The 27985-nt window shown below is 40.9% G+C and overlaps 1 protein-coding gene across 1 annotated transcript in view; it reads right to left on the reverse strand.

The window, feature by feature from the left end:
- The window catches only part of PCSK1 (proprotein convertase subtilisin/kexin type 1), a 46673-nt gene extending 24544 nt beyond the window's left edge, over positions 1–22129 (reverse strand). The window contains exons 1-7 of the mRNA XM_049868816.1: positions 21950–22129; positions 18628–18732; positions 13195–13305; positions 12117–12263; positions 10321–10397; positions 4354–4442; positions 1715–1887 (exon numbers count right to left, since the gene is read on the reverse strand). Coding sequence (XP_049724773.1) covers positions 1715–1887; positions 4354–4442; positions 10321–10397; positions 12117–12263; positions 13195–13305; positions 18628–18732; positions 21950–22129 — 882 coding nt within the window. The remainder of the gene's footprint in view (positions 1–1714; positions 1888–4353; positions 4443–10320; positions 10398–12116; positions 12264–13194; positions 13306–18627; positions 18733–21949) is intronic.
- Between the last annotated feature and the right edge of the window lie 5856 nt (positions 22130–27985).

Consider the following 27985-nt stretch of genomic DNA (forward strand, 5'->3'; position numbering starts at 1 on the left):
CATGTTATCAGGAGGATCAGTCCCTAGAGAAGGACATCATGCTTGGTAAAGTAGAGGATCATGAAAACAGAAGGAAGACCCTCAATGAGTCGGATGGACACAGTGGCTGCAACAATGCACTCAAGCATAACAATGATTGTGAGGATGGTGCAGGACAGGGCAGTGTTTCATTCTGTTGTACATAGGGTCGCTATGAGTCAGAACTGACTCAACAGCACCTAACAACAACAACAACAAAATATTCACTCTAGGTTCTCCAACGTCAATGTTGAAAATTTTACAGGATTACAAAAGTCATCAGGCTTTCAGTCCTACCAGTCCTCCTTCATCTGGGCCCTCTGTGGGATGAGCAACACTTTTCTTCCTTCCTTTTCCTTATTGTTGTTGTTGCCGTGTGCCATCGAGTCGATTCCGACTCATAGCGACCCTGTAGGACAGAGTAGAACTGCCCTGTAGGGTTTCCAAGGAGTGGCTGATGGATTTGAACTGCTGCCTTTTGGTTAGCAGCCTGAGCTCTTAACCACTTTATTATGAGGATACATAATCTAGCCTTTAGCATTTGCTTGGAGTCTCTGGGTGGTGCAAATGGTAAAGTGCCAGACTACTAACTGAAAGGCCGGCAGTTTGAACCCGCCTCGGAAGACAGACCTGGCTATTTGCTTCCAAAGGGTCCAAAAAACCAAACGCACTGCAGTGGAGTTGTTCTGACTCGTATCGACCCTATAGGACAAAGTAGAACTGCCCCATAGGATATCCAAGGCTGTAAATATTTACAGAAGCAGACTGTTACATCTTTCTTCCATAGACAACCAGGGGGTTCGAACCGCCGACCTTTTGGTTAGCAGCTGAGCACTTTTAACCATTGTGCCACCACAGTTCTTCCAAAAGGTCTCAGCCTTGAAAACTATGAATCAGTTCTACTCTGCACACATGGGGCTGTATGAGTCGGAATCAACTTGACAGCAACTAACAATAACAACAACAGCACTTGCTCATATTTTTCCATTCTTCTCTAGGCTATGTCACTGTGTTTGAATCTTTGAACTTCCTCTCTTTCTTTCTGCTTGAACCTTCTGGCTGACTGATAGAATGACACAATCAGACATTATTTAGATCTGCTTGCAGCTGCATTAAAAGGAACTGTCAATTGAATGGAATTCATCAAGGCCACCCTTCTGTGAGTTTCCAATTTGTGCTCACCAAAGTTTCTACATTTGTTCTATCCCATGAAATAAAAGACCTCAGAATCTGTGCAAGAATGCAGTAAACCCAAGTGAATACAATGACATCACCAAGGCACAAGCGTTCAAAGAGAACTTGCCAAGCGGAAGGTAGCATGTTGCTATCTTTAAGAATTCATTTTCAGAGCATCCTAAAGAAGTCTGGGTAATAGTGCATCTGGTATAAAACCAAAAAACAACAAGAAAGTGAAAAAAGAAATGTCCAGAAGCATGATTTTTTTTTTAGGTGAATATCCTAAAAGTAATGAATCTCTGTTCGATGTCAGACCCAAGCAGGGCAAATTCTCTTAACCCTTCACGTCCATCCCTCTGAAGAATGATTTGGGTCTCTAAATGCATTTGAAATTGTAAAGTATTTTGACGAGGAATTCACAATAACCCCCCCCTCCAAATATAACCAAAATGTTCTTCCCTTCCCCTCATGTCCAAACGGTCAGGTCCCATCTCAGGTGGATCTGTGTTAAGTATCTCACCTGTTTGACACCATATTCAAAAGCCTTCTGGGCTAGTCTGCCAGGCCCCTCCACAGTTTTGCCATCATCATTTGGGCCCCAGCTTGCACTGTAAATATCCACATGTCCGGGGTTGAATCCTATTGAACTGGCCTCAATAGCGTCGGTCACAATGCCATCTAGCATTCTTATGCCTGAGCAGTAAAAAAACACATATGTTGACATCAGTGTGTACATGTGTGTCAAAAGGCACAGTGCTCTCAGTATTCATATTTTGAATGGACTCTCAAAAGAACCACAAACAGGGTAACCACTGGGTGTCCCAAATGCCTGTGACCCAGCTGCTGGGTACAGAAGGAAGGTGCAAGTCACTCCCTCCATAAGCTTTCTTCTCTGCCTGTTAGAGAGAGCTGGAAGCACTATGCAGACAGTCATGATTATTTGTCACACTTAAGGCTCTGTTCCCAATAATACCCCTGAGGTTGACCGAACCTGGCATTGTTGGATGAGAAGAAGCGGCCGTGGGTGTTGCTGATTATAAAATGTCTTAGGTTTTCCCTTCTTCCACCACCCCACAACATGATACCTTTCACAAAGATTCATAAGAGCACCCTCTTTCATGACAACACCATTAATGGCTGTGCCCAGCCTGTGCCATACAAAGGACGCTGTACAGAAACCTTGAAGCTTGAAAAGATCTACACACAATAGGAAACTAACAAATAGGGAAAGATCTCTTGTTTTTAAGCAGTGATTAAAAATAACCTGGAGGTCATTCTTTAATGTGTTTCCTAAGAAACATTTTCAAGGAACAAGCTCCCTTTTCTTCTAAATAACCTCAAGGATGAAATCATTGCCATGGATGTTACTCCTGAGGGGGGATCATTTTTCATCGGGAGAAGGCAGATGCATAGCTCTTGGTGCTTTTCAGCAGGCTGTCACCCATCGTCAGAGTCATGAATTTAAGAGCCAGGAAGGCAAACACAATTTAGACAGACACAGGCAGTTACCTGTTTATTCCTGACTTCAGGGTAATAATGCAATGAAGCACACAGCCTTATATTTTCACACTATTATTTACTGTGCAGCAAATGTTGGGGGAAAAAAATGTGATTGACACCATAAGTTATAGTCACATTTGTAAAAAATTGTTTAAAAATTCATTTGGGGCTACAGCAGTGAAGTAATGAAAAAAAAATCGCTGGGCTTGGAATCAGAAGTCTTGTTTTTCCGTTCTACACAGCCACAAACTATCTTTTGTTACCTTGAGAATCTGGCTTCTGACTTCTTTTCTATAAAATGAGTGAATCAGATGATTCTCTCACAACCTGTAGATACCTAGTTCATTGTGCCTTAAAAAGTGAATTCATGTTGTAGGTGAGTCCCTAATTTGTGTTTCTGCTTTCATTTTCTATAATTTAACACAGCAATTTGAAGATGTTAGTATCAAAGGGTCAGGAATGACACTTAACCTAAAAGTGTGCTGTATAGTGAGGGATGCATTATATATGCCAAGATGTATATTTATGTGGTTTCTCAAAAGGAATACATAACAAACTTAAGGTATATTCATGTATAATTTAATGGGGTTTTACTGTAATTGACATGTTCTACATTTGACATTTTTTGTTGTTACAGTTTTTGAAAACTAAGCTAAAAGTCTACAGCATAACTGTGAAGTCCTGAGGTAGGGACAGTGTAAAAAGGAGAGACAAGTATTATTCTCTCTGTTAGGCCCTGCAGATCCACTCTCCACCCATCTCCACTGGAACACATAGTACATCAATGGGCTCCTGTGACCTCCACCTTCCCGTTGAGTCAAACCAACTGAATTCACCTGCAGGAAGCTGGGAAGTGAGAGGAGAGGGAAGGATCCCTCCTTGCCTAAAAGTAGCTCCCTGTTGTACTCAAGGCCATGGCCCCTGCCCAGTAGCTCTCTCCTATGACCTCATTGCTCTCTCCAGGTTCCATTGACCTCTCCTTCCCTACATTCCTCTAGACCTAAGGAGGATCACATCTGCCTACATCTGCAGGCCGCTTGTCAGTTTCCTTTAACCCTTGTGAACAGTTCCTTTATTAAATTGTCGTCGGTACCTTGATGGAGCTTACCATATGTTTCCTGTAAGGACTCTGAAACAACTACAGATTCAAAACTCTTACTATCAGAAATAACCTTTGACTTCTTAATATAACAGGTATGTATTCTTTTTTATTTTCTTAACTTTTTTTTTGCTATGAAGGAAAGAGCTACAGAATTGAGAGGCAGGGAAAGTTTTGCCTAAATTTACCTCCTCCTTCTGTTCTTCCCTTAACAGGCACTCAAAAACCATCTAAATTAGAACATATAGAAAATTAGATTTCGTTCAAAAGCTATCCAGCATTTCCATTTTTTTCCCAGAAAGATGATTCGATTTGGTTCAAAAACTATCCAAAATTTCCATTTTTTTCCACAAAGAAGTATGGGCTATATTCAGCGATCCATGTTCTAGAAGTACAGATCCATTGACTTGCTTGCAAATCACCCTCTGAAGTCCCACGCAAATTTTGCATGGAATTTATTTCTTCCCAGTTGTTGAAAAGAAAAGCCCCATCCTATTTACACCGGATGATGCAAGTCTGGAGTTAATGCACCAGACAACAGAAACAACCCTCTGTTTTACCTCCAACTTTGGAATTGTATGCAACTCCGACCCCACACTTGTTATTATTTGCTTGCATGGCAATTTCTCCTGCACATCTGGTCCCGTGTCTGAAGATTAAAAAATAAGAATTATAAAACATAAATAAGGACCAAATATTTATTTTGCACATGAATCCATGTTACATGGATATATTAGCTTCATGTCAGTCTTGTTGCTGGTTTTCTTCACATTGGTATTAGATGAAGTGTATGTTCAGATTAAGGGTACAGGTACTGGAGCCAGGCTATGTGAATTTAAATCCTGACTTCTGCCACAACTAGGGGTATGATCTTGGGTAAGTTACTTAACCTCAAAGACTTGCTCTGAAGAACACCTGATATTGCACGCAGGGTAAAACAGTGGCTGGTATATAGTAACAACTCAGGAAGTGTTACTATTAATACTATAATGCACAGCTCTGGGTGTTTCTGAAAGCATTTCAAAGAAATTCTTTCACTTCACACTTTTTGTTAGTGAAGTGGCTCCTCACTTGGCTCCCTAGTGGCTGCGTTGGACTGGATTATCCCTGACCAGTCCTAGTAGGATACCCACCCTAGGATAAAGTTCCCACTCAGGTCCTCCTCCCCTTGGTTATTCCATCCTCTAACCACACATCAGACTAAAACATTTGAGGATTTCCTGGTGACAAGAGAAGCCTGAGGGTCTACCAAGGCATTGTAAGCTAACTGGGAGACCAGGGTGTTTTTATAACTCTGACTATGCCCGGGAGCCTGAACAAGACTAATTTTGCAATCAAAGAGAATAATTTATAATTTAAGGATATTTGGGGGGAAATTTCACCATAAAACACAGCTTCCACCATTAAAGCATCAATTCTGAACTTCTGAGAATAATAATTGCCTTTTCCCATCACTACCCTGATCCAAGGGGCTAATAAGTCAAGAGCACATTATTTTTTTTGTTTCATGGTTTTTTCCATTGTGGAAGCATCTGGGCACAGTGTGAGGGCTGTTGGCGGCTTGGAGGAGCCATTGACCATATATGCTGACATAGAGGAAAAGAGAAGACGGGTCAGCTCTGAGAAATTTTGTTGTCCATCTACTGTTAGACACTACTACACTGGCCATCTATTAATTTAGGCTTGCATGAAATATAAAAATTCTAAAATGACTGAGCCATTCAAAATAATTCTGTTTCACTTTTCTTTTTTCCTGAAGTACGAAAAATGATTTCCTGGTCTCCTTCCAGTAAATGACATTCCTGCTCCTTCATGTTAATACCGAATAGGAATCCTAAGTCAGATCGATGTAAGTGTCCTTAATTCAAGGTCTTTCCCCATATAGCAGATATCTGCTTCTCTTTTGTCTGCTTGAATGTTTGCCTTTTGGGAAGTGGCCCTCCTTCACTCCTTGTGATTCTCTCAGTTATGGGGCTTCTCCTCCCACAGTGCTTTCAAGGGTTGATGCAGATTCTGGGGAAGAGAATTAAACTCTTTCTTAGGAATCTTGAGCTTTAAGTACCATGTGATCCATGTGAATCTTGCTGCTAGACAAGATTCTATTTGAGAATGAAACTAAGTGGAGGGGAGCCACACTAGAAGGTGGAGAGAGAATGGTTGATATCTTGACGGCATATTATTTGAGTTCCTGGATCTTGAGATGCCTGAAGCCAGAGCATTTCTTGGACAAATTAATATATAAAAAAAATTAATATACATATACATAAAATCTTCATCTTCCTTCAGCTTTAAGTCAGGATTCTATCACTTGCAAATGAAAATTTTCTGATCAATACACCCATTCTCTAGAAAGGCACTCACATCTTATACCTCCTTGATGGATTTGGCCTCTTTGCCTTTGTAGAAGGAGAAATTCAATTGTCATCTGTCTTAGTCACCTAGTGCTGCCTTAACAGAAATACCACAAGTGGATGCCTTTAACAAAGAGAAATTTATTTCCTTACAGTAAAGTAGGCTAAAAGTCCAAATACAGGGCGTCAGCTCCAGGGGAAGGCTTTCTCTACCGGCCTTCTCATCAATCTTCCCTTGGACTAGGAGGTTCTCCACACAGGGACCCCAGGTCTAAAGGATGCGCTCTGCTCCTGGCACTGCTTTCTTGATGGTATGAGGTCCCCCATCTCTCTACTTGCTTCTCTCCTTTCTATCTCAAGAGATTGCCTCAAAACACAATCCAATCTTGTAGACTGAGTCCTGCCTCACTAACACAACTGCTGCCCATCCTCCCTTATTAACATCATAGAGTCAGGACGTACAACATGGAGGAAAATCACACAATACTGGGAATCATGGCCCAGCCAAATTGATAGACACATTTTTGGGGGAACATAATTCAATTCATGACATCATCCTCTGGGAACTGTGTCCTAGAAGTCATCACTGCCTATATTTCCATTTACACACGATGGGAGACAAGGCCCAGGTGAGCCAAAAAATTCAGTGCCACCTCCAGCCTGAGCCAAGAGAACCAACCTGTTAGCAGACATCCTCAGTATTGTGCCTTTATCCAAAGAATGATTTAGTGTGACACCACCTATTATTTATCTCTCTTAGCATAACTGAGGGCTATTTCCTAATGAACACTGTGGTAGTATCATGGTACAAATATGTGTGGATAATTTTTCCTCCTTATACCCTCACTTCCCATCTCTACACCTTGAGGAAAAAGGGAGACTCTATCAAAGTGGTTCTATGTCATTCTTTATAGACCTGAAGCTCTTTTTCTTTTCCTTAAGTCAAGCACTGAGATAAAAGAACCCTCTATTATTTTAGAACAATGGTAGTAACTGGCATTTAAACAAATTGAATTTTTTTAAACTGTCCCACAAGATAGTTTAAAGACTGCTATTATTATGTTTAAAATATCCTTGTCACACATGTTATTTAGCTAGAAAAATCATCCATAATTGGTGTTGAAATACTGAATACAGATTCATGCCAGCTTAATAGTAAGAGCTTTTAAGGTTTCACTATTCAGTGAGTCCTCTTTTGATTTGCAGAGGAGCATTCAAATGCTGCTCTCTTTAATCTCATTTACATACTAATAAGGAACAGCAGCAACACAGATAGCTTGGAGAGATAATGCCCTTGGAATTGGGGGATAATAGGTCTCCAGTTGCTATAGAAAGTCCAGGATAACATGAAGTCATTCATTTTCCAGGCGTAAGGGATTTATTTCTGACAACATACTAGCAGGGTAACTTTCCTTTTTATTATATCTTCTGATAAATCATAGGGATGCTGCCTTTTTGGTTGATAGCCAAGAGGACTCTGAGCGATAGCTGCTTATTGTGTCATTTTCAAATAGCAGATTTTGAATTGGCTCAGAGAATTTTCTGGGCTTCTGTTCCCATCAAACGATATTATTCTCATCATGCAGATTTCTCACTGAAAGAAGGGTCTACCTCAGTTGCTAAATAAGAAGCCTTGATCATTGTCATCATCTTTGTTCTTGTCATCCTCATCCTCACTATCGTAGGAAACACTTATTTAACTTTTTCTATGTATCAGGCACTGTCCAAGTCATTTACATATATAAACTCATTTAATCCCTCAACAAGATGGATTGACACAGTGGATGCAACAATGGGCTCAAACATAGCAACGATGGTGAGGATGGTGCAGGACTGGGTTTGTTCTGCTGTACACAGGGCCACTCATCGGAACCTAACAACAACAAAAGTCCTCATAATCACCCAATGAAGCGGATACTATTACCACCCCTTTTTAATAGATGATAAAACCAAGGCACAAGAAAGTTAAGTAACTTGTTCAAGGTCATTCAACTACTAAGTGGTAGATCTGAGGTTTGCCCTAACTCTGGCTCCACAGTCTGTGCTCTTAACTGTGTGGCTGTATCACACTAACCGTATGTTATATGGTATTTCCATGGCAGGCTATACTTTGAAGCTCAGTGTTTTCAAGATCAAAATAAATTTCATAATATAGGAGTGTTGGAGCTTCCTGAGTTGGGGGAAATGTGGCTACTATAAATGCTGTGAGATTCCCCCTTTTTTGAGAGAGAAGTTGGAGGTCTGAGGCCTCCATTCGCCCCAACACTTACAAGTAGAGAAACTCTACAGAGTATCATTTCACCAGATATAAACCTGTCATGCAGCCACCACACAAGTTATCACCCGGGGCAACGCTGCTCTGGGAAGAGGTTGACATCTCCAGCTAATGTTTTCCTCAGCTGCTCCCACGTGGCTGACGGCAAATTTTCTTCTCAGCCTTGACCAAGGGGATGGAATGACAGTGGTAGTTTTTTCTCCATTCTAGGAAGAGTGGAAGAGTCTTTTTTTCTACACTTTTCACTTATTTCCTCAGGAAGTTCCCTTCATAAAAATAGGGAGCAGGTATCTTGTCACCCATTTTAAGGGGAGAGGAATACAAGGAGAGAGAGGTAAGTGATTTTCCCATGGCCACCCTTTCTCCTGATATTTGGCAGAGCCATGACTACAGCCAGGCTAAAATTACAAAACCTGTGTTCCAAAAAAGCAGATGTTCCTGCTGGCTGTACACTGCCCTGGCTCAGAAATATGTCTGGGGCCCTGACATAAGCTCCCAAGACCCTCCTACTTTCTTCCAAGGGTGCCTAGTCCAGTGTTTCCTGTTGTATTGTTACTGGAATGTTCCAATCTCAAGGAGGTGCTTAAGGCCAAATTCTTACTCCAACCCTTGAAGAAATAAATGATACTGAAAGGAACAGTATCTTTGAACCCTCCACAAACCTCCCTCTTCCCTCCAAGGAAAAATCATACACCCAGAAGTTGAGGACAGTCAATGTACCCCAGCCTCCCTTCCTGCCTAACCTTCTGGAAGGGGTATCATCCAATGAAAGAAACAAATTTAAGCCAATACTGTGCCAGCCACATGGAAGCTCTGAGAGAAAGAGAGAAAGAACTAGGTTGACCCAAGTTGGTAGGTTGGTTAACAGTCTGAGAGAGAGCCATTCACAGAGGAAAGGAAAGCACTTTATGTGACATTCCTGAAGAGCTTTCAGTTGCTTTGCTCTTTTCATCCCCATTCCTAAACACCAAGCCCTAATTTTGACCTTATTTTTTTAATCTATTTTGGTGCAAGTCTCTTCTGGGTGGAGCAAATGAGATGGAAAATTTAAATGTCTCCTTGAAGTCTCTGAGGAATTTCACTGTGAAAAAAGGTGAATTCTCACATGGGCTTAGATGCTTTGAGGCCACGGGATTGGAGGCTTAAAGTTTCTTTGGGGCTGGCAAAGAGTGTTAAAAACAGTTTCTTGCCTCTGAGTCTTTCTTTGACCTCTGAGACCTTCTTTGAGTTTGGAAAGTCTGGTTCTTGGTTTCCCTCATCACTCTGTGGCTGCTACAGAGAAACAGCTAACTAAGAAGTCAGATGCTGTCCCTTTACTCTTCACTTTTGCTTTGTAATGCCCAGCAGGAACTCTGGAGCAGACTGCTAGCCAGTCCAATGCCCTGGAGACTGTCTTTTTGAGGCCGGACCTCAGGGTGTGTTTTTCTTGTCTGGTGGCTGCATGTTCTCCTGGGGAAACTGGTGAGGGTGGCTGTGGCCACCACATGAAGCTGTGGCAGATTTGTTATTTTGGTCATCTATATTTCTCTTCATGACTAACACTAAGCATATTGTTAGTGGTGAAAATTTCATAGAAGAATTGGTCTATATGGGAGAGGAGTGGCTCAAGGTTTTTATTTTTATGTCCCGAATATTCTTTCTAATGTTACAACTATTTCAGTAACACTTGACAGGGAGAATTTCATAACCTAAGAAGAAAGTTTAATTGAAATATGGCTCTATAACAAAAGGAGTATAAAAATAGAAGCTCTTGTTTTACAAACAAGAAAATATTGTGATAGGGATGATGTGCGTGAGCATTTTATGAAAGCTGAGTGTGCATCACATTTATAGTCTAATTTTCTCAAATAAGAGAACAGCATTTTAAAGCACTTCATTTCCAAAAACACACATTTACTCACTTGTTCTCATTTGTGGGATCATATCGGGGAAATGGATCATGGTCATTATCATTAAAATCATAGCTAGCCTCTGGATCCTAAGGAGACAACAGAAATAACACTGTAGCATCATCATAAAAGCAGCACTTCCCAAACTCTCTATCCCTACTCTGTCTCCATTCTGGACAACAGCTCAAAAGCCTGAAGTTTAAGGTGTCTGGCCCAGTTGTGGATCATTTATTACGTTCATAAACCAGGCAGAGCTGGCGGACACAGCAAAGTGATCCCTCATCCAATTCTCAGTGAAGGTTACTAAACCTGTAGCTGATGGAGGCGCATAGGATATTAGAGCTAGAAGGAATCAGAGCTGACTTAGTTCAACCACTTCATTTTTAAGGTGAGAAAAATTTAGGCCTAGAGTAGTTAAAAGACTTAACTAAGGCCATAGATTTAGTTAGTGATGCTTTGACACTCATTATCTTATTAATACCAAAACAACCGAAACCCATTGCCATCAAGTTGATTTGGACTCATAGCGACCCTATAGGACAGAGTAGAACTGCCCCATTGAGTTTCCAAGGAGTGCCTGGTGGATTTGAACAGCCAACCTTTTGGTTGGCAGCCATAGCGCTTAACCACTACAACACCAGGGTTTCCATCTTATTAACGTTAGAGCAAAAATGTGGTTGGGGATGGGCTCAGGCTTACCTTGATCTACTTCAGCCCCTCCCAAACCAAAACCAAAATCCATTGCTGTCAAGTCGATTCTGACTCATAGCAACCCTATAGGACAGAGTAGAACTGCCCCATAGAGTTTCCAAGGAGCACCTGGTGGTTTCGAACTGTTAACCTTCTGGTTAGCAACAGTAGCACTTGACCACTACGCCACCAGGGTTTCCCAGGTACCCTAAATACACATGTAAATTAAGTAATTAGTGTATCTGAAATTCAAGACAGGCTTCCAGGTCCGCCCACTTTTCCAACCGGGTTGCTACACTTACACATCTCTCACATAGGAATTCTACCACCACTGCTGCTATTTCTCAGCATTTCCCTTATCTTTCATTAATTACTACTTTCTACTCTGCGCTAATCTTTTTTCATTCCTTTTCCTCCTTCCCTTTTCCTTTGCACCTTAGTTTTGTACCATGGCTGGTGCATGTTGGATGGGTTGAAAGCATAAGAGAGATAAAAGACAATCTTAGAGAAGGAACATTCACCTCCCTGATCTAAAGAGCTAAGATATATTATAGGGAACTTTGTAAATAATTACACAAATAGTTTTCATTTATTTATTCTCCCATTTCTAGTAAACTTTTCCTTTCTCAGCTTGGCATTTTTGCACTGGGTGGTGTACACTTCGAGGTTGCTTGGAGAAGATCACATTTATACACCTTCACAATGTCAGAGATACAGACTCATAAGGCATGTGAGACACAAGCCTGTAAAAATGGTCTCAGGCATTGGGCTTGATTTGATTGCCTTAATGCCCCCAAAGACTGAGTGGCTCAGGACCTGAATGGCTCCAGTAATTTAGAGGGTTTTCGTGTCCCCCTCCCCCCCACCCCCCAAAAAAACATGCATTTGTGCAATCCCTGGTTCCAATGAATTCTTTCAATGCCTGCTGGGACAAAACAAAGTTCATATGAGCTGGCAGAAGGGTAAGGGAAGGGATGAAACCTTGGCTTTTCACCACAGAGGCCAAGGTCAGAGCAGCCTCCTGTTTGAAGGGAGGGACATCCCTAATTCCGTGTCTGTATAGAGAGCTCCCTATAGAGAGCTCCCTAAGTGGCAGTCATGGGAAGATGCAGACTCACATAATTGGCATAGATGTCCGTGTGATTCCACTCCAAGCCATCATCCAGTACAGTGATAACAACTCCTTTGCCCGTGATACCTTTTTGCCACACAGGTATCACATGGAGGTCCAGCTTGGGCAGAGCTGCTGTCATCCTAGTATCTTGCTGGGAAAGAAAAGTAAGGAGACATTGGTGAAGTCACAATATGCTTGCTGCAAAATGAGAACTTTAGCTGTAACCTGGAGACCCATGTTGCCTTTTCCTGGGTTTACTCTACTCTTTAGAAGAAGGCAATTAGGTGAAATTAAAAAAACAAAAATGAAGTTGAGTATAGGGGCAAGTGAATCATCACTGCTCTTTTCCCAACTGTTCCAATGGAAAATCACTTGAAAAGATGAATTACCCTGTGCCCCTTCTGTTGAAACTGTGCAGCTTCAAAGAAGTTTGTCCCTAATTTTCCTTCATTTATAATGACATGCTTCAGCTTTCATCTGCGGAAGCTGTATTTGATGTCCTCTGTTTCTGTCTCCCCTGAAATCCTGAGCCTCCATTGCCACACTGAGCTCACTTTATATTGTCTTGTGCACAGTCATTCCCAGAGGTTTTTTTTTTTTTTTTTAACTTTAAAAAATAAAAGAAAACAGAACCTGGAATATCCAAGAGATTGTGATCTCACCAGGACTTGCCATGTAATTGCCTATTTCCAATTATGAGGGAGTAAGAGCCTATCAGAAGAGATTGGGGTTTTTTTCTCAGATTTTTTTTTTTTTTTTTTTTACAGTGGGTAGGACTATAGGAAAGCAGAGCTGTGCAAGGCAACACAGATAAAAGAATATCGCCAAGTGTGTGAAACACAAAAGAAGAGTGCCAGGGACTTGGTGAAGGAGTTAGTAATCAGTTTACACATAACAGTAATCAAAAGTGGCTAAAGATCTGTGGTTCAGACACCCTGTATCAGAAAAACAGACAATTTAGATCATGGAAGGTTCCACCAGCCCTAATCTCCAGGTAACATAGCCCCCGGCTAAATTTTCATTGAAAAAATCCATTGTGCAGTTGTAAAAATATAAAGGACCTAAGTTCTGTAGGTACTTACCAGGTACCACTGCTGGTTCCACATCGGATCATTGAAGAGATTTAATGCTGAATCTTTTAGAGCTGTACGTTTACTTCTCTCTTTTTCATACTGTTGCTCAGCCCATATCACCTACAAGGATTTTTACAGCAAGAAAACCAACAGTCAAATAGCCACCTCTATGTAATCACTCTTAATTATCTCAGGTACCCTCCCTATCAGAGTTCAGGCAGCTCCACAGTGTTTTTGTTTGACTGCAGATCAAACTGGAAGCTTAGTGAGAAAAAGGGATTGCCCACTGGGGAGATGAATATTTCCTCTATTACAGTAAAGTGTACCTTTAAGGGGAGGAGAAGCAATCAGCGAGCTGATGCTTCCCTCACATTATTTACACTGTGGTTAAAGTGGAAGTAAAAGTTCAGCCTGCTTTCAACAGCAAATGGATCATGTTGTATTGTTGTTGTTAGGTGCCTTTGAGCAGGTTCCAACTCATAGCAACTCTACGTACAACAGAACAAAATACTGCCTAGTCCTGCTCCATCTTCACAGTCTTTGCTGTGATTGAGCCCGTTGTTGCAGCCACTGTGCCAGTGCACCTCATTGAGGGTCTTCCTCTTTTTCCTGACCCTCTACTTTACCAAGCATGATTTCCTTCTCCAGGGACTAACACATCCAAAGTATGTGAGTCTTGCCACCTTCGCATCTAAGAAAGCTGTATTTCTTTCAAGACAGATGTGTTTCTTCTTCTGGCAGTCCATGGTGTATATTCAATATTCCTCACCAACACCATGATTCCAAGGCATCAATTCTTCTTAGGATTTCCTTATTGATTGTTTAGCTTTTGCATGCATATGACGTGATTGAAAATATCAAGGCCTGGGTCAGGCACACCTTAGCCCTCAAAGTGACATCTTTGCTTTTTAACACCTTAAGGAGGTCTTTTGCAGCAGATTTGCCCAATGCAATACATTGTTTGGTTTCTTGACTGCTGCTTCCACGGGTGTAGATTGTGGATCCAAGTAAAACGAAATCCCCGACAACTTCAAACTTTTCTCCATTTATCATGATATTGCTCATTGGTCCAGTTGTGAGAGTTTTTGTTTTCTTTATGTTGAGGTGTAATCCATACTGAAGGCTGTAGTCTTTGATCTTCATCAGTAAGTGCTTCAAATTCTCTGCACTTGCAGCAAGCAAGGTTGTGTCATCTGCACGCTGCATATTGTTAATCAGTCTTCCTCCAGTCCTGGTGCTGAGTTCTTATTCATATAGTCCAGGTTCTCAGGTTATTTGCTCAGCATACAGATTGAATAAGTGTGGTAAAAGGATACAACCCTGACACACACCTTTCCTGATTTTGAACCATGCAGTATCTCCTTGTTCTGTTCAAATGACTGCCTCTTAGTCTGTGTACAGTTTCTGCATGAGCACAAATAAGCATCCTGGGATTCCCATTCTTCACAATATTACCCATAACTTGTTATGATCCACGCTGTTGAATGCCTTTGCATAGTCAATAAAACACAGGTAAACATCTTTCTGGTATTCTCTGCTTTCAGCCAAGATTCATCTGAGATCAGTAATGATATCCCTTGTTCCACATCCTCTTCTGAATCCAGCTTGAATTTCTGGCAGCTCCCTGTTGATGTACTGCTCCAACAGTTTTTGAGTTACCTTCAGCAAAATTTTACTTGTGTGTGATATTAATGATATTGTTCAATAACTTCCACATTCTGTTTGATCACCTTTCTTTGAAATGAGCACAAATATGAATCTCTTCCACTTGGTGGGCTAGGTACTGTCTTCCAAATTTGTTGGCACAGAAGGATGAGCACTTCCAGAGCTGCATCTGTTTGTTGAAACATCTCAGTTTGTATTCCATCAATTCCTGGAGCCTTGTTTTTCACCAATGCCCATATAATACCCATTTCCACATTGAAGTTCCAGGACTTGATAGCTGAAAATTTATCCATTTTCATTGAATGAGTCAATATCTGAGGGATCTTAGACACTGCTGTTATGGTACTCTTACAGCTTAATTTCTCTTTCTTTACACAGAAATAGTAGAAATTGCAAATGTTACACAAGCTGAGAAAGGTTCTCTGTCTTTGCAGATTCAAAACTCTGGTTCCTCTGTGCACCACAGCCTCCTGCTTGAGAGTATTTAATATGTGAAACAGATCCAGGGTGATGAATGAGCGTTACTGACCATGCACACTTACCATTAATTCAGCCTTATGTATTATGTAAAGAAATCTGACAATGTGAATATTACTGGCCCCACATTTATGCATAATCCTATTATACTAGAGTCCCTGAGAGAGTGAAGGGCTGCCTTGTGGTTATAACCTCAATGACGTAATGCCATACTCTTATTTTGCTGTGTGACATGACAATTACCTACCCAAAACACATCCTCTCTGTTGTATACATGATGACAGTCCAGTGTGTAGTGGGATATTGCTAATGTGAGAGTACTTGTGAATCAGGTCCAAAAATAAAAACTGAAAATTAATTTGCAACCAAAGAATAAAACCATCTACAAAGACTCCTGAATTTTCAATTAGAAAACGTACTGCAAACCTATTATAAACATTAGGAGGGACTTAGGCGCTAGAAATTAGTCACTATAATTTATTTTTAAAGTGCCTGTATTTTCAAGCTTAATTGTTTTGGCTTAGAATACTCCAGTGCTTGGAATTCACTGACTGTCATCTGAGTTGACCTTGTGGAAGCTAGCTGCTAAGGGACAAGTACTAATCTTGGGGGGAGAGGGTCACTTAGATTTGGAGACTTCATTAATAGATTTGTAAAGATAGCTTTTCAGTGCATTTCAGAGCACTAATTTAAAAGAATATTATGCCTCACCAAAAAAACAGCCATAAAATTAAAATTAAGGGTAATTTTTTTAAACAGAATATTAGAAGAGGCATTCTGCCATCTGATCAGGTAAACAACCAATTGTAGGAAACAGTGTTATGATTAATGTCATTAACTCAGAAGCCCATATTAATCTCTAGAAGAGCAGACCAAATAGAATGGAGAAAATTGGTGATGTCTCTCTAGTATGCATATAATAGGTATTATGCACTTAATCATAAATAATCTTTTTGATTTGGAAAGAGCATTAAAGATCATCTAGTGCAGCCTTCCACTGCAAGCTTCTATGGGTTCCAGGATTTTTTCCTAAAATAAAATTGTTCTGGGGCTAATTTCTCTTATGATTATATAGACTTCTTTGGTAGGAGGTTATGTTAGAGAGTAAATTCTTAGCTCTTGTTCATTATGTCTTGTGATCCCCCCTAAAATCAACTATCAAGAAGACATATAAAGAAAGAATTGGGACATCAGTTAATTCGTGAGCTATTTTGAATAAGAACAACAGGTATGCTCCACTCTGTCCGATTTTTTCTTACAGAGATGAGAAGGGAGCTCAGTCTGATTTCCTTGTGCATTAATGCCTGGCATGCACTGAGACAGAGAAGAAAATCTCACTCCTGCTTTGTCCAAGGACTAAGCCTAGTCACAATGCTAGAAGTTGTCCTACTTTTAGAGCCCACATACAATAAGCCATCTGCTTGAGGTGGGGTGGGGAAGACCTCACTGGACAAGAAATGTGTAATATAAGTTTCAGGGCCTCTGATTTGCTCTCCCACATCTAGCCACAATTTGACTAACACCTAGCATTGAGAGTATAATAGCTGCATGTCCCTGTCCATGGTTCTGAGAGAGCATTCTTTGTCTAAATGTGGTTGTTTTCTTTATTTCTGGACACTGGCGACCCAGAACCAATCTTTCCTTGTAATTTGCCTTCTTGTTTATAAAATTTTCTATCAGTTGTGAACAACAACAGCAACAAAACCCAGAGTATTATTTCGCAGGCCTCATGAATTTCATATACTGCCATAGTTCCACCACCTTTCTGTCACACTTTTTATCCCCTCCTGGGAAATTGAGAGGATGTATTCTCCCTCCCACGAAGCTTCCAGGATTCCCTAGTGTGTTCTCAGCAACAGAATTCATATATACAGATGCAGGCCAGGCAAGAAAATTTCCACGAATATGGGATCTGCCACATTCTCGAGAAAAGGCAACATTGCATATGCAAATAGTAATTTTCCCAACATAATTAACATTTTCTATTGATAGTTAAACTGGTTTGAAAATAGATCTCAAAAATCAATAAGCACATTAAATATGTATTCAAGTGGCCCCCATCCTACTTATCTATATTCATTTCAGGCATTTTCTGCTTTTGCCTAATCATTGATTCTGTACACAACCCAGGATGAAAAAGAATCAGATATTTTGGGTCAAATAAATTCTATAATTATGGAAACATTTACTTCATGTAGACATAGATTTAGAACTTTAGCATAAACACTAGTTCCCTCTATAACCAAACCAAATAGAAATAGCAGAACATTTTTTCAGTTCCTCTGAAATGTTATTGAAAGCAAGGTTCATATATTTCTATGGCATCCCCGCATTGGCTATTAAAGTGTTTGGTACATAATAGGTACATAATAAAAGGCTGTTGATTGATTGTATTGTCAACATTTTCATTAGTGCTGCCACCTGGTTTTCAGTATTCATTTTCATGCTCTTACACTGGATTTGTGAGCCTGTATATATACATACACACACTACTAACCAGTGTGTGTGTGTGTGTGTGTGTGTGTGTGTACACATATACATATAGATATATACATATATATGTATACAGGTAGTTCCGACCTACAATGGGGTTCTGTTCCAATGACTCCATCGTAAGTCACTTCTGACCTAAGTTGAATACCTCTTTTTTTTTTTTTTTTTTTTTAGTTTTCACTATTATTGTCTTTTATTGTTTGTATCTTTATAAATCCAATCTTTATTTGCTTTAGGGGTTGGAAACATTACATATAAACACCTGCCAGTGAACATCTGAGAATGATAACATCAGCAAATTACATACCGCAACATTGTGTGTAGTACATATTACTAATGATAAACAAACCAAAACCACACCCATTGCCATCAAGTCAATTCCAACTCATAGCAACCCTATAGGACAGAATAGAATTGCCCCATTGTGTTTCTAAGGAGCACCTGGTGGATTTGAACTACTGAACTTGGGGTTAGCAGCTGAATTCTTAACCACTACACCACCAGGGTTTCCTTATTAATGATAAGATGTGCAAAAAGAAAAAGACAGTTGTAAGCGTGGTTCGTCATAACTCGAATATGTTGTAAATTGGGACTACCTGTACACGTATATATTTCAGTTTAGTTAGCTCAACCAATGTAGTCCAATCTTGTTATGTGCAGTTATGATCCTATGGAAAGGAACACTATGGATAAATAGTTATCACAATAAAGGAATCATGTTTACAGAGTGCTTTTGCACGTGTTGGAAATCATAAAGAAAGCAGATAAGTCAGGGTACTAGATCAAAGACAAACGCACAGCACTTACTCTCTCATCATCAGATAATCTCTTAGTGATGTGAAAGGCACTCCTTCGAGACCTTCGAGGGTGGTTTTTATGTTTAAATAAGTAGTGATTTTCAAGAGATCCAATCTGTAAAAGAAAATAATAAAATAAAAAATTCACTTTCCAAAAGAAGTGTGCATGGGCTAGTTTGAAATGCAGCTAGGGACAGGTGCACTTTTATTAAACCCATTCCTGAACCTGAAGTTACCTTTTTTTCTTCATGGGAAAGACAGTGATAGATGCCTTCCCTATTTTGTCAGTGTTGAATGAAATGACTTGGATATTATCACTTGGGCTCACAGTATATTTGAGAAGCTGCTGGTTCTTCTGCTTCATACCTTTCAGAGGAACTACATTTGATTTTTTTATGTAACAATGTTGTGTATGTAGGCGTGTCTCAAAAAATACCAATTTAATAGAATTTATCCTGTCAAAGATAGGAAAGCAACCAAACTCCTTAAGTACTGTATATGATCAGTGCCACATTCAGCTAAAGGAATCCATTGTTGTTATAAAATAGGTTTTTGAATCCATGGTGATAACTATTATCAGCTACTAGTAGTGACCATTTGATTTTCCTCTAGTTCAAGGCTTTTGGGAAACAGCATGCCACATTTAGGACAGGTGTTTCACCCTAAGGTGTGCATATATCTCTGGTGATTATCAATACCTTTGGCCCATTTAGAATCATTTTCATTACTATTTTAAGCCAGTGTCCCTTTATTCAAAATAGTACTTAACTCAAATCTACCACGTCTTCTAAATGCCCTGTGTTTCCTTAATAAAGACACAAACAATTGACAATCGGCTATTTAAAAAGAAGCATGTTTTTTAAATTGGTGATTCTTATCATCTAGAGAAATTTTTAATACAGATGGCTGGAACCTGCCCCAAGTCTACTGAATCTTAGGGTGTGAATCTGCTATAAGCCCTAGATGACATTGGTGAGAGGGGTCAATAGCCATAGGAAAAGATCACCAATGTTTAGCTCTGTCTCTGCTCTCAACTGGTTTTGTTTTTGGTCATTTCATTAATCCGAGCTCTGTTCTTAGGCCATAAGAGATTCTGGGATAATGATGCTAGGTTAGCATAAACAAGGTAGGAAATAAGCAAAACGAGGAAAGCATTAATAGTCTTTAAGGAAAAAAATGTTTTTAAAATTTTTATTACTATACCATTTTAACTAGAATCGGCTGGAGAAAATATAGCATATGCAAATAATATGCAAATATAAATGGTTTTTTTCTCACTTTTTTTTTAAAGCTTCTTGTGGCTATGCCATCATTTCTCTGAAGATCCTAGCATGAATATTGATTCACTGTTTTTTAGTTTAAGGATTTATGTTTGTTTATTTTGAAAAGCAATCCCCACATTGAGTGGTCCAACATTGGGTGTATGTCTGAGGCTAATAGGTGAGAAAAGAAAGAAGGATTTATTTCTTGCTTTCTCCCCCAATCCTCTTCCACATAGTTACCAGTGATACTTAGTCTTTCAGTAGCTGCCCAAAGGATGAAGGATTAAATTCCTGTTTTTTTTCATAGGATACACAAAGTTTCCATGACGCCCACCACACCCACCAGTATGGCTCCATCTGCTACTCCCTCTCTCCCTCTCTCTCTTTAGGTACCAACAATTACTTGCAGTTACCAGGCATACTATTAAACTCCATTATGTCTCCTTGTCTTTCCCACAAGCTGTTCCCTATGCCCGCAATACCTTTTCCAATCTCAATATGTCCTTCTGGCAAACTTTGACTTGTTTCCTAAACCCTGTGCAAACGTTTCCTCCTTGGCAGTCTTGTTTTTACCTCTCCCCAATCCCCTTCCATCTTCATTTCTTCAGTCATCAAATACTGAGAAGCTAGGCACAACTTCTATCACTACACAAATTACATCATTCGCGTCTAAGCCAGTCCCGTCTAGAGACTTGACTCCTTTTCCTTCCCCTGTTCCTCAGCCCCTAACATAGAGCCTAGCACGGATCAAGGGCTGGGCAAAAGCAAAATGCCAGGTCTGCTCCTGGGACACTGGGAAGTCAATTTGTGTACTGCCTTTCCTGCTGGGCATTTCAAAGACAGCTTAGCTCATAAAGTTGGAGAATGAAGCCTCTGGAAAAGGAAGGCGTATTCCCCGGTGGATTCGATCTCTGGAATCGCCAACGCCCACACGGATTACTCATCCGTGACTTTAGCGGCGTCTTTACCAACACCTCCAGAAAAAGAAAAAAAAAAAACGCGCCGAAATGTTTTACAACTCTCCACCCCACCCCCCCCACCCCCCCGCTTCGATGCACAACTTCCAGCGCAAAGGAGGGGGGGGTTGGTTCTAAGCCAAGGAAAAGAAAAGCTCTATCTTAGCTCTCACGCCACTTGGGATCCTCTTGGTGTCGCCCAGCCAACCACCCCCCTCTACTGCCTTCACCATATCCAACGCAAAAGCTATTTATTGGCCCATCCCCCGCTTGGACAGATAACAGTTTACAGCACAAGCTGAAAACCCTGGCGGAAGCGATTACGCACTTGATTGAGAAACAAGAAATAGATCCTTTCCCCACAGTCAGTTCGGGCGCTAGAACCTGCAGGTGGACTGGTCCAGCAAAGTTGTGAAGCTCGGACTTCGACTTTTCAAGTTCCCTGTGAAATCCCAGGGCTCCACGGAAAGGTGTGGAGAGTTGATCCCCGTGTTTCACCCACCTCTTCTCCTGCCGGCTCTCTAGGCTATCCGCTGGCCCCCAGTCTCCTAGCAGCGAGTCTCTGCGCTAGAGCTCTCCGAATGCCCTGGGCGTGCCACCAAAAGCTGCCCACGGACGTCCCCAAGGCTGCCTGGTCCCTTGCATCAGGACTTGGATCTGATGCTGCCATATTGAAAAGAAGGAAACAGCCGGCTCCTGACGCAGACCGAATGAGTCTTGGGGGACAGAGCGCACCTTCTCTCCGGGGGGTGGGGGGAGGCATTTGGGTGGCGAGAGCCTGCGTGCACCTCGAGTTCCCGGAACAAGCATGGAGGGATCTTTCTTCCAAACCGCGCGGGAACAGATTGCAATTCTAAAACGGACAAGGGTAAGAATAAACTCTATCCAGCTGGAGAGGTTTTCTTCTGCCTGGCTGCTCCCAGCCCAAACAGTAAATAATGCAAGCTCTCTCTCTCTCTAAGCGCGCCTGGAGTGAGAGCTGGAGAAGCTCCTTGCTCTTTGTCACACTGGGCACAGGGAAGTGCAACCTGGAGCTCCCACCTGGGAGACCGTGATCCAGTCCCGCCAGTCCCCTCGGGGCCCCGGAAAGTTTCTTGAAAGTGCAAACTCTTACCTGACCCAAAAGGTCATAGCCCAGCTCCTCAGCGATGGCAGAGGCTGCCTCCGGTCCCCCGGAGATTTCCGCCGCCCATTCATTGACAAACTGCCGCTTCGCTTCCACGCTGTTCAGTGCACACCAAGCGCAAAAGAGGGCTAAAGCAGTACCCTGCAGAGTCCAGGGTCTCAGCTCCATGGCTCACGTACTGGTTCGCACACAAGTGGGAAGGAGAGATAGAAGAGAGCCAAGATAGGAGAAAAGCCAGGGAGACTCGCCCTTCCCACCCTTGGGCTCTGGACCACTTCTTGCTGCCGGTTGCTCTAAGGGGAGATAGGAGGCGCGCTGGGAGAGGCTGGGCGGCGGCGAGCGCTTAGTGCAGCGCTTCGGTCTCCTGGCTGAGTGGAGCCCCAGCCCTTGCGAGCCGGAATGGAAATGAGTGTTTACACGTCAAATCGACGAAAGCCATCTCTTGACGTCAGATCTACCTGGACTAAGATCTGGATGGTATTCCCGGCGGGGTGGAGAAGTGGCTAAAATAAGCAGCTAGGGATTAAGAAAAGGAAGGAATCGTTTTCTGGGATCAGTTAAGTCGGCTCCCTGCCTGCCCTTAAATCCTGCAGCTGTAAGAAACATCACTTCTCAAAGAGAAGTGCCCCACTTGAGTATAACTACTAAGAACCAAAGGCTAAGAGTGCAACACACTTTCCCTCCCTTTTATCCGTTTTCTTTATATTTATTTGATTCTCTCTCTCCTCTGTATGTGTATGTATGCGTGGTGGGGTGAGATCTTTATAATGGCCCTCTGGGTAGCAGCATCTGCTATGAAGAGAAGGGCTCTTAGGTCTCCCAATCGGACCCAGGCTGGGAGGGCACAGAGAAGGAACAGAGCTACTACTACCCAGGCCCTGCTGTGAATCGCCCAAGAAAATGAGCACATCTCCAAGACAATGTTAAAGCAATACCTTTTTAAAAGTTATTTTTTTAAGCATTCAAACAACTTCAGTTTACAATTTTACTTCCTTTTCTCCTCTATTTGCCACCCTTGGTAAAACAATATTTGAAATTCAATTCCAGATACTGAAGAACCTAGTACCATAGTACCACCACCATGTTTACAGTGCTTATCTGAAAAATGATTCACTCATATTTTTTAGCAGAAAATTATTCCCTTTATTAATCAAGAGTGTCTAAGGCTCCAAACGGTGCTGTGTTGACTCAGGGTTGGGGGGAGGGGAAGTTTCATTAACTCTGAACTTTCCATTTTTCCTTCAGTGAGACTCTTTTATGTGTTGAACTGAAGCTGTGCCATTATTTTCCCATGAGATGCACGGTGTCTCTTTAAGGAAGAATCTTATCCCACGGAAAGAGCATAAGCAAACCTGTAAATGAGACACCCAGAGAAAAATTAATTCGCGGTCTAGAATTCAGCACCGAGGATTGGACAGCGATACACGCGCGGCCACTTCCAAATCCCTCCTTCCTTCTGAGCACCAAGTACCGCTGCCCTTCTGCACCTGACCAGAACTACACTGTTTCACTTTTGATATGTGCATTTTTCCTCTTTTGAACAGCAAAATATGACATTGACAGTAGGGGCGGAGCGTGATCAGGCTCATGATCGTGACTGCTTGCGTCGAGCTCGCGGGAACGCGTTGAACTCAGCCCAGAAGTAAAATTGCAGTGAGGTGAAAGGGAGAGAATGCGTAGGAAGGTTTGTGGGGTTTTGTTGTTGTTGTTTTCAAGCTCCCATCCTCTGGAGGGCGCAGTCCATTCTAGAAAGAGAGAGAGCGAGCAGAAACGGGATATTGGGAAAAAATCGTAGGATAATGTGGAGAAAGGAACCATGACATGATCCAGGAAGCAAATGACACAGGACTTTGGGAAGGATGGGACGATGGGACTCAGCAATAATAATTCTTCATTTGCCTCATGTTTGGGAAAATATGGGCTAGACAGATAATTTCTTTAAACATAAGGCTTCTTAACAAAAACAAGTGCCATAGTTAATAAGACACATTAACAATGACACTTGTTAAGTGTTTTTACAATAATGTGAGTAAATCTCACATGGCATGTTGTGGAATGGGCTCAGATTGATTGCTCCTCTGTCCTCTCTGTAAATCCACATGTGCGAGTGTTGGTGCTTCCTGAGCTGTCTTCTTATGCCTTTATGCCTCAGCCTGAGTTGTGGCCTCAAGCTCTCCGGGCTGTTTCATTCTCTCAGCAGACAGATGCTAACTATGTGGTAGTTAGGCAAGGGGAACCATAGCAAATGTTTAATAATGATAGGTATCATTAGAGCAAGAGCCTGTTTGCCTTTTTCTTCTTATCATTCTGGAGAATCGGTTTGGCAAATTGTTGGCAATAAGGCCAGTGTCTCATTAATGAGGCATTTCTCTTAAATGGAACACTATCCATGCCTGGAATAAACATTTGGTTGATATACTTAGTAGGGAAAGCTACATTATCACTAAGAAGACAATAGCCCCCAACCCCCCCCCACACACATACAGTATATGTCAGTTATTCTGAAATTGTCTGATTTTTATCCTATGGACCTTATCTGTCACAACTTCTGGGATGCACAAGAAATCAATATTTGCCATGGATGGGGTGAAAATGGATTTAGAATCATCTTAATTTTTTCATATCAAGAGATAGTCCCATCCTGTTATGTGGATCATAGTAATAACCACCATGCTCATCAGAGTCATATTTTATACCATGAATTGGAAGAGCCAATTATCACTCTTAAGTTGGTTTTAATAGTGTCTGATTTTGTTAATAGTATCTGATTTTATACAAAAAACAGGACAACTCAGAAACCAAAGAGGACTGTGTTTCTATTATGGATGATCAAGTGAGTTCATGCCTTCCAAAACGGCTCCCAGCTGCACAGTGACAGTTAATTATTTATTAGGTTTTCTTGGAAAGTAGTAAGACCAAGTATAAGCAAGAAGTAAGAATATGTTTAGAGGAGATCTGTATAGACCATCATATCTCTTAGTCTTAGAAAACCAGTTTTTTAGACCTTTTGTTACCATGAAATAAAACACATGTACTCTCAAGTGCACAAAACAGTGTGCTTGATGATTTATCACAAAGTGAACAGTGTTACTACTCAGGTCAAGGGGAAGAACATTGCTAGCCTTCCAGAATAATATTCCAAGGTTTTCAAGAAGCTCAAAAGAAGGAGTAAGGAAATAACTTAAGTTGAACATTTTTCACGTTGCCTTATACCTTTCCTGTGGGAACAGAACTAAAAGCTGTATATTAAGTCAAATAATTAAACTGTAATTGAACTGAAGAAGAAACTGTAATTGAGCTGAAGAAATTAGGTAGCAGAAAATATTATGGAGACAAGCCTACCTATAGCAATGTTTCCCAACATAGAAAAATGTTCTTATGGCACACTGGGGTAAACCGGGGCGGGGGCGTTGGGGGGAGTCTGTGGGAGGGATTGACACAGTGGCTGCAACAATGGGCTCAAGCATAACAATAATTGTGAGCATAGAGCAGGACTGCACAGTGTTTTGTTCTCTTCTACATGGGGTCACTATGGGTAGGAGCTGACTCAACATGACCTAACAACAATGTATGGGATAAGGTGAAGAAATTCATTACATTTTCTTTATATGATATAATTCTAAGAAAAATAAAATACATTTGGGGCAATATATTAAAATAGAATCTAAACAATTTTACATTGAGAAATGTGAACATGCTCCCATCAACATAAATTCTTATCTCAGGTTGTATGCTTGGAAGGCTACATTCTATTTCTAATCAAGACATTTAAATGATAATCCCTTCAGAGCCTTGATAGTTACTATCAACGAGAAATTTTGTTTGCACATATAGGGAATAAAAATTTTTAAAATACTTTCATAAAAAAAAAAGCCATTCAAAAATTTGCAGCATTTGATTTTAAATGATTTAACAGTTCTTTTTATTTCCTTGACAAATTTACCAGTGGAATTTCATATGATGATGCAAATAGATTTAAAATTCACCTAAATTTTATATGTCAAATATCCCAAAATCATATTGAAATTCTAAATTAGAGAATGTACATGCCTTTTAAAAAAAGTCGTTATGTACCTACTCTGCCACAAATGGATAGAAGTGTCTAATATAGAGAAAGGTTGATACCTGGACCACCACCTAAAGATACACCTGCCAGGAGCTTTTGACTGACTTTCTCATTATCGTTCCTTCCATGGTGAAATTTCGATGGACTTGCTATGTTACTTAAGCACCTAGAATATGAACTCTTCAAGCAAATCCATTATGGAAAGGGAAATTCTAGCAACAGGTTGCTGACGTAGTTATCTAGGTGATAGAGACACTGCTTGGTTGAGCTCACTTCCTTGAGGCCAGAACAATGAATGCAAAGTGACGCTTATCATGGCTGGCTAATCGCCAACTTGGTTGGTTCTTCTTCCAACCAGGGCATAAAAGAATAACTAAGCAAAGATTGTACACTGAAAGGTTGTGAAGGTGATAACAATTATGAGGAACTTTTGTTGAATGGACTAGAGAAGCACTTAAAATCTTGAATGTAACATAGATGTAAATCAAATTATTAAAATTGAAACAATGAGTGCTAGTTAGTTTCAATTACTGAAAATGATTGGTCATTACTAATTACAATGAATAATTAAATACAGTTATATACAAATATTTATTTAAAATTTTTCTTTCTTTAGAACAGGTTATTTTAAAATATACATTTACCAAGTAAGTTTTAGAGTATCCCTACTTCTGCTTCCACTCGATGTTCCTGCTTACTCTTTACTCTCAAACACTGCCATTTTCGTATGGGAAATCCATTATATAATTGCTTTCTCTGCAACTTGAAGTGTATTTTTGTATGAGAATTGTAGACTCTCAGTATTGAAAAGAAACCTTAAAATTCATATAGTTCCTTATTTCTCAGAGCAATCCACACACCAGCATTACAGGTATCACTTGGGGACTTGTTAGAAATTTAAACTCGGCCACTACACCAGACCCATTGAATTGGAATCTGCATTTTTAATACAATTTCCTAGTGATTCATATGCAATTGAAGTTGGTGATGCACCCCTTTATACACACAGCACTCCTGAATAATATTCTTGTCAAGTAGTTGGGTAATTCAGCCCATTGGGTAAGCAGTCCATTTTTTTGTTTGGATTGACTCAGATTACAGCTTCTTTCCTAATAATGACATAAATCTTTCCTTATTACCTACTTCTAGTCAAGCATGTTAGTTTTTATCCTATGGCACCACACTGACAAGTCTCAATCCCCTTTCTACATGACAGCTCTTCAGACTTTGAAGACAGATTACTATTTCTTACTTTTTCTACTCCAGGCTCAAAAGCCCCATTCTCTCCCCCTCCCCCACCCTGCATTTCACAGCTTCTGTACATTTGTAGTTCTTAGGCTCTTCCACAGGGTAAAGTACCCGACTATTGGCACTTCTGGAATCACAGCTTTACAGTTCATGATGCCGTTGTTGTTGTTAGCCGTCATCAAGTAGGCCCCCAACTAATGGCAACCTCATGCCTGCCTGATCCTGCACCATCCCTATGCCCAGTTGCAGATCGGACTGTTGTGATCTATAGGGTTTATATTGATTGAGTTTTGGAAATGGTTTGCTGTCATTCTTTCTAGTCCATCTTAGCGCTGGTGAAACCTGCTCAGCATCATAGCAATACTCAAGCCTCCAATGACAGAGGGGTGGTGGCTACACATGAGATGCAGTGGCTGGGAATGAATGGAACCCAGATCTCCTGCGTGGAAAGTGAGCATTCTACTATTGAATCACCAATGCTCCCTACACGTAATGACTTAAGGAGAAAAAGAGGTCATCCTTTCCATGCTCAGTATAAAGAGTCCCAGAGAACTCCAAGTGTCAGGCTTGGGCCATATGTTCACCCTAGATGAATCATAGTAGCCAGGAAGTTTAGTATTGTGATCTGCCAAACTTAGGTCAGTGACCAAACTTGTGTTTGAAAGTCAGTGGAGGGCATAGCTTTACTGTGACTTGCAACCACATCATTA

The sequence above is a fragment of the Elephas maximus genome, chromosome 2, assembly GCF_024166365.1.
Source record: "Elephas maximus indicus isolate mEleMax1 chromosome 2, mEleMax1 primary haplotype, whole genome shotgun sequence".
Taxonomy (NCBI): Eukaryota; Metazoa; Chordata; class Mammalia; order Proboscidea; family Elephantidae; genus Elephas; species Elephas maximus.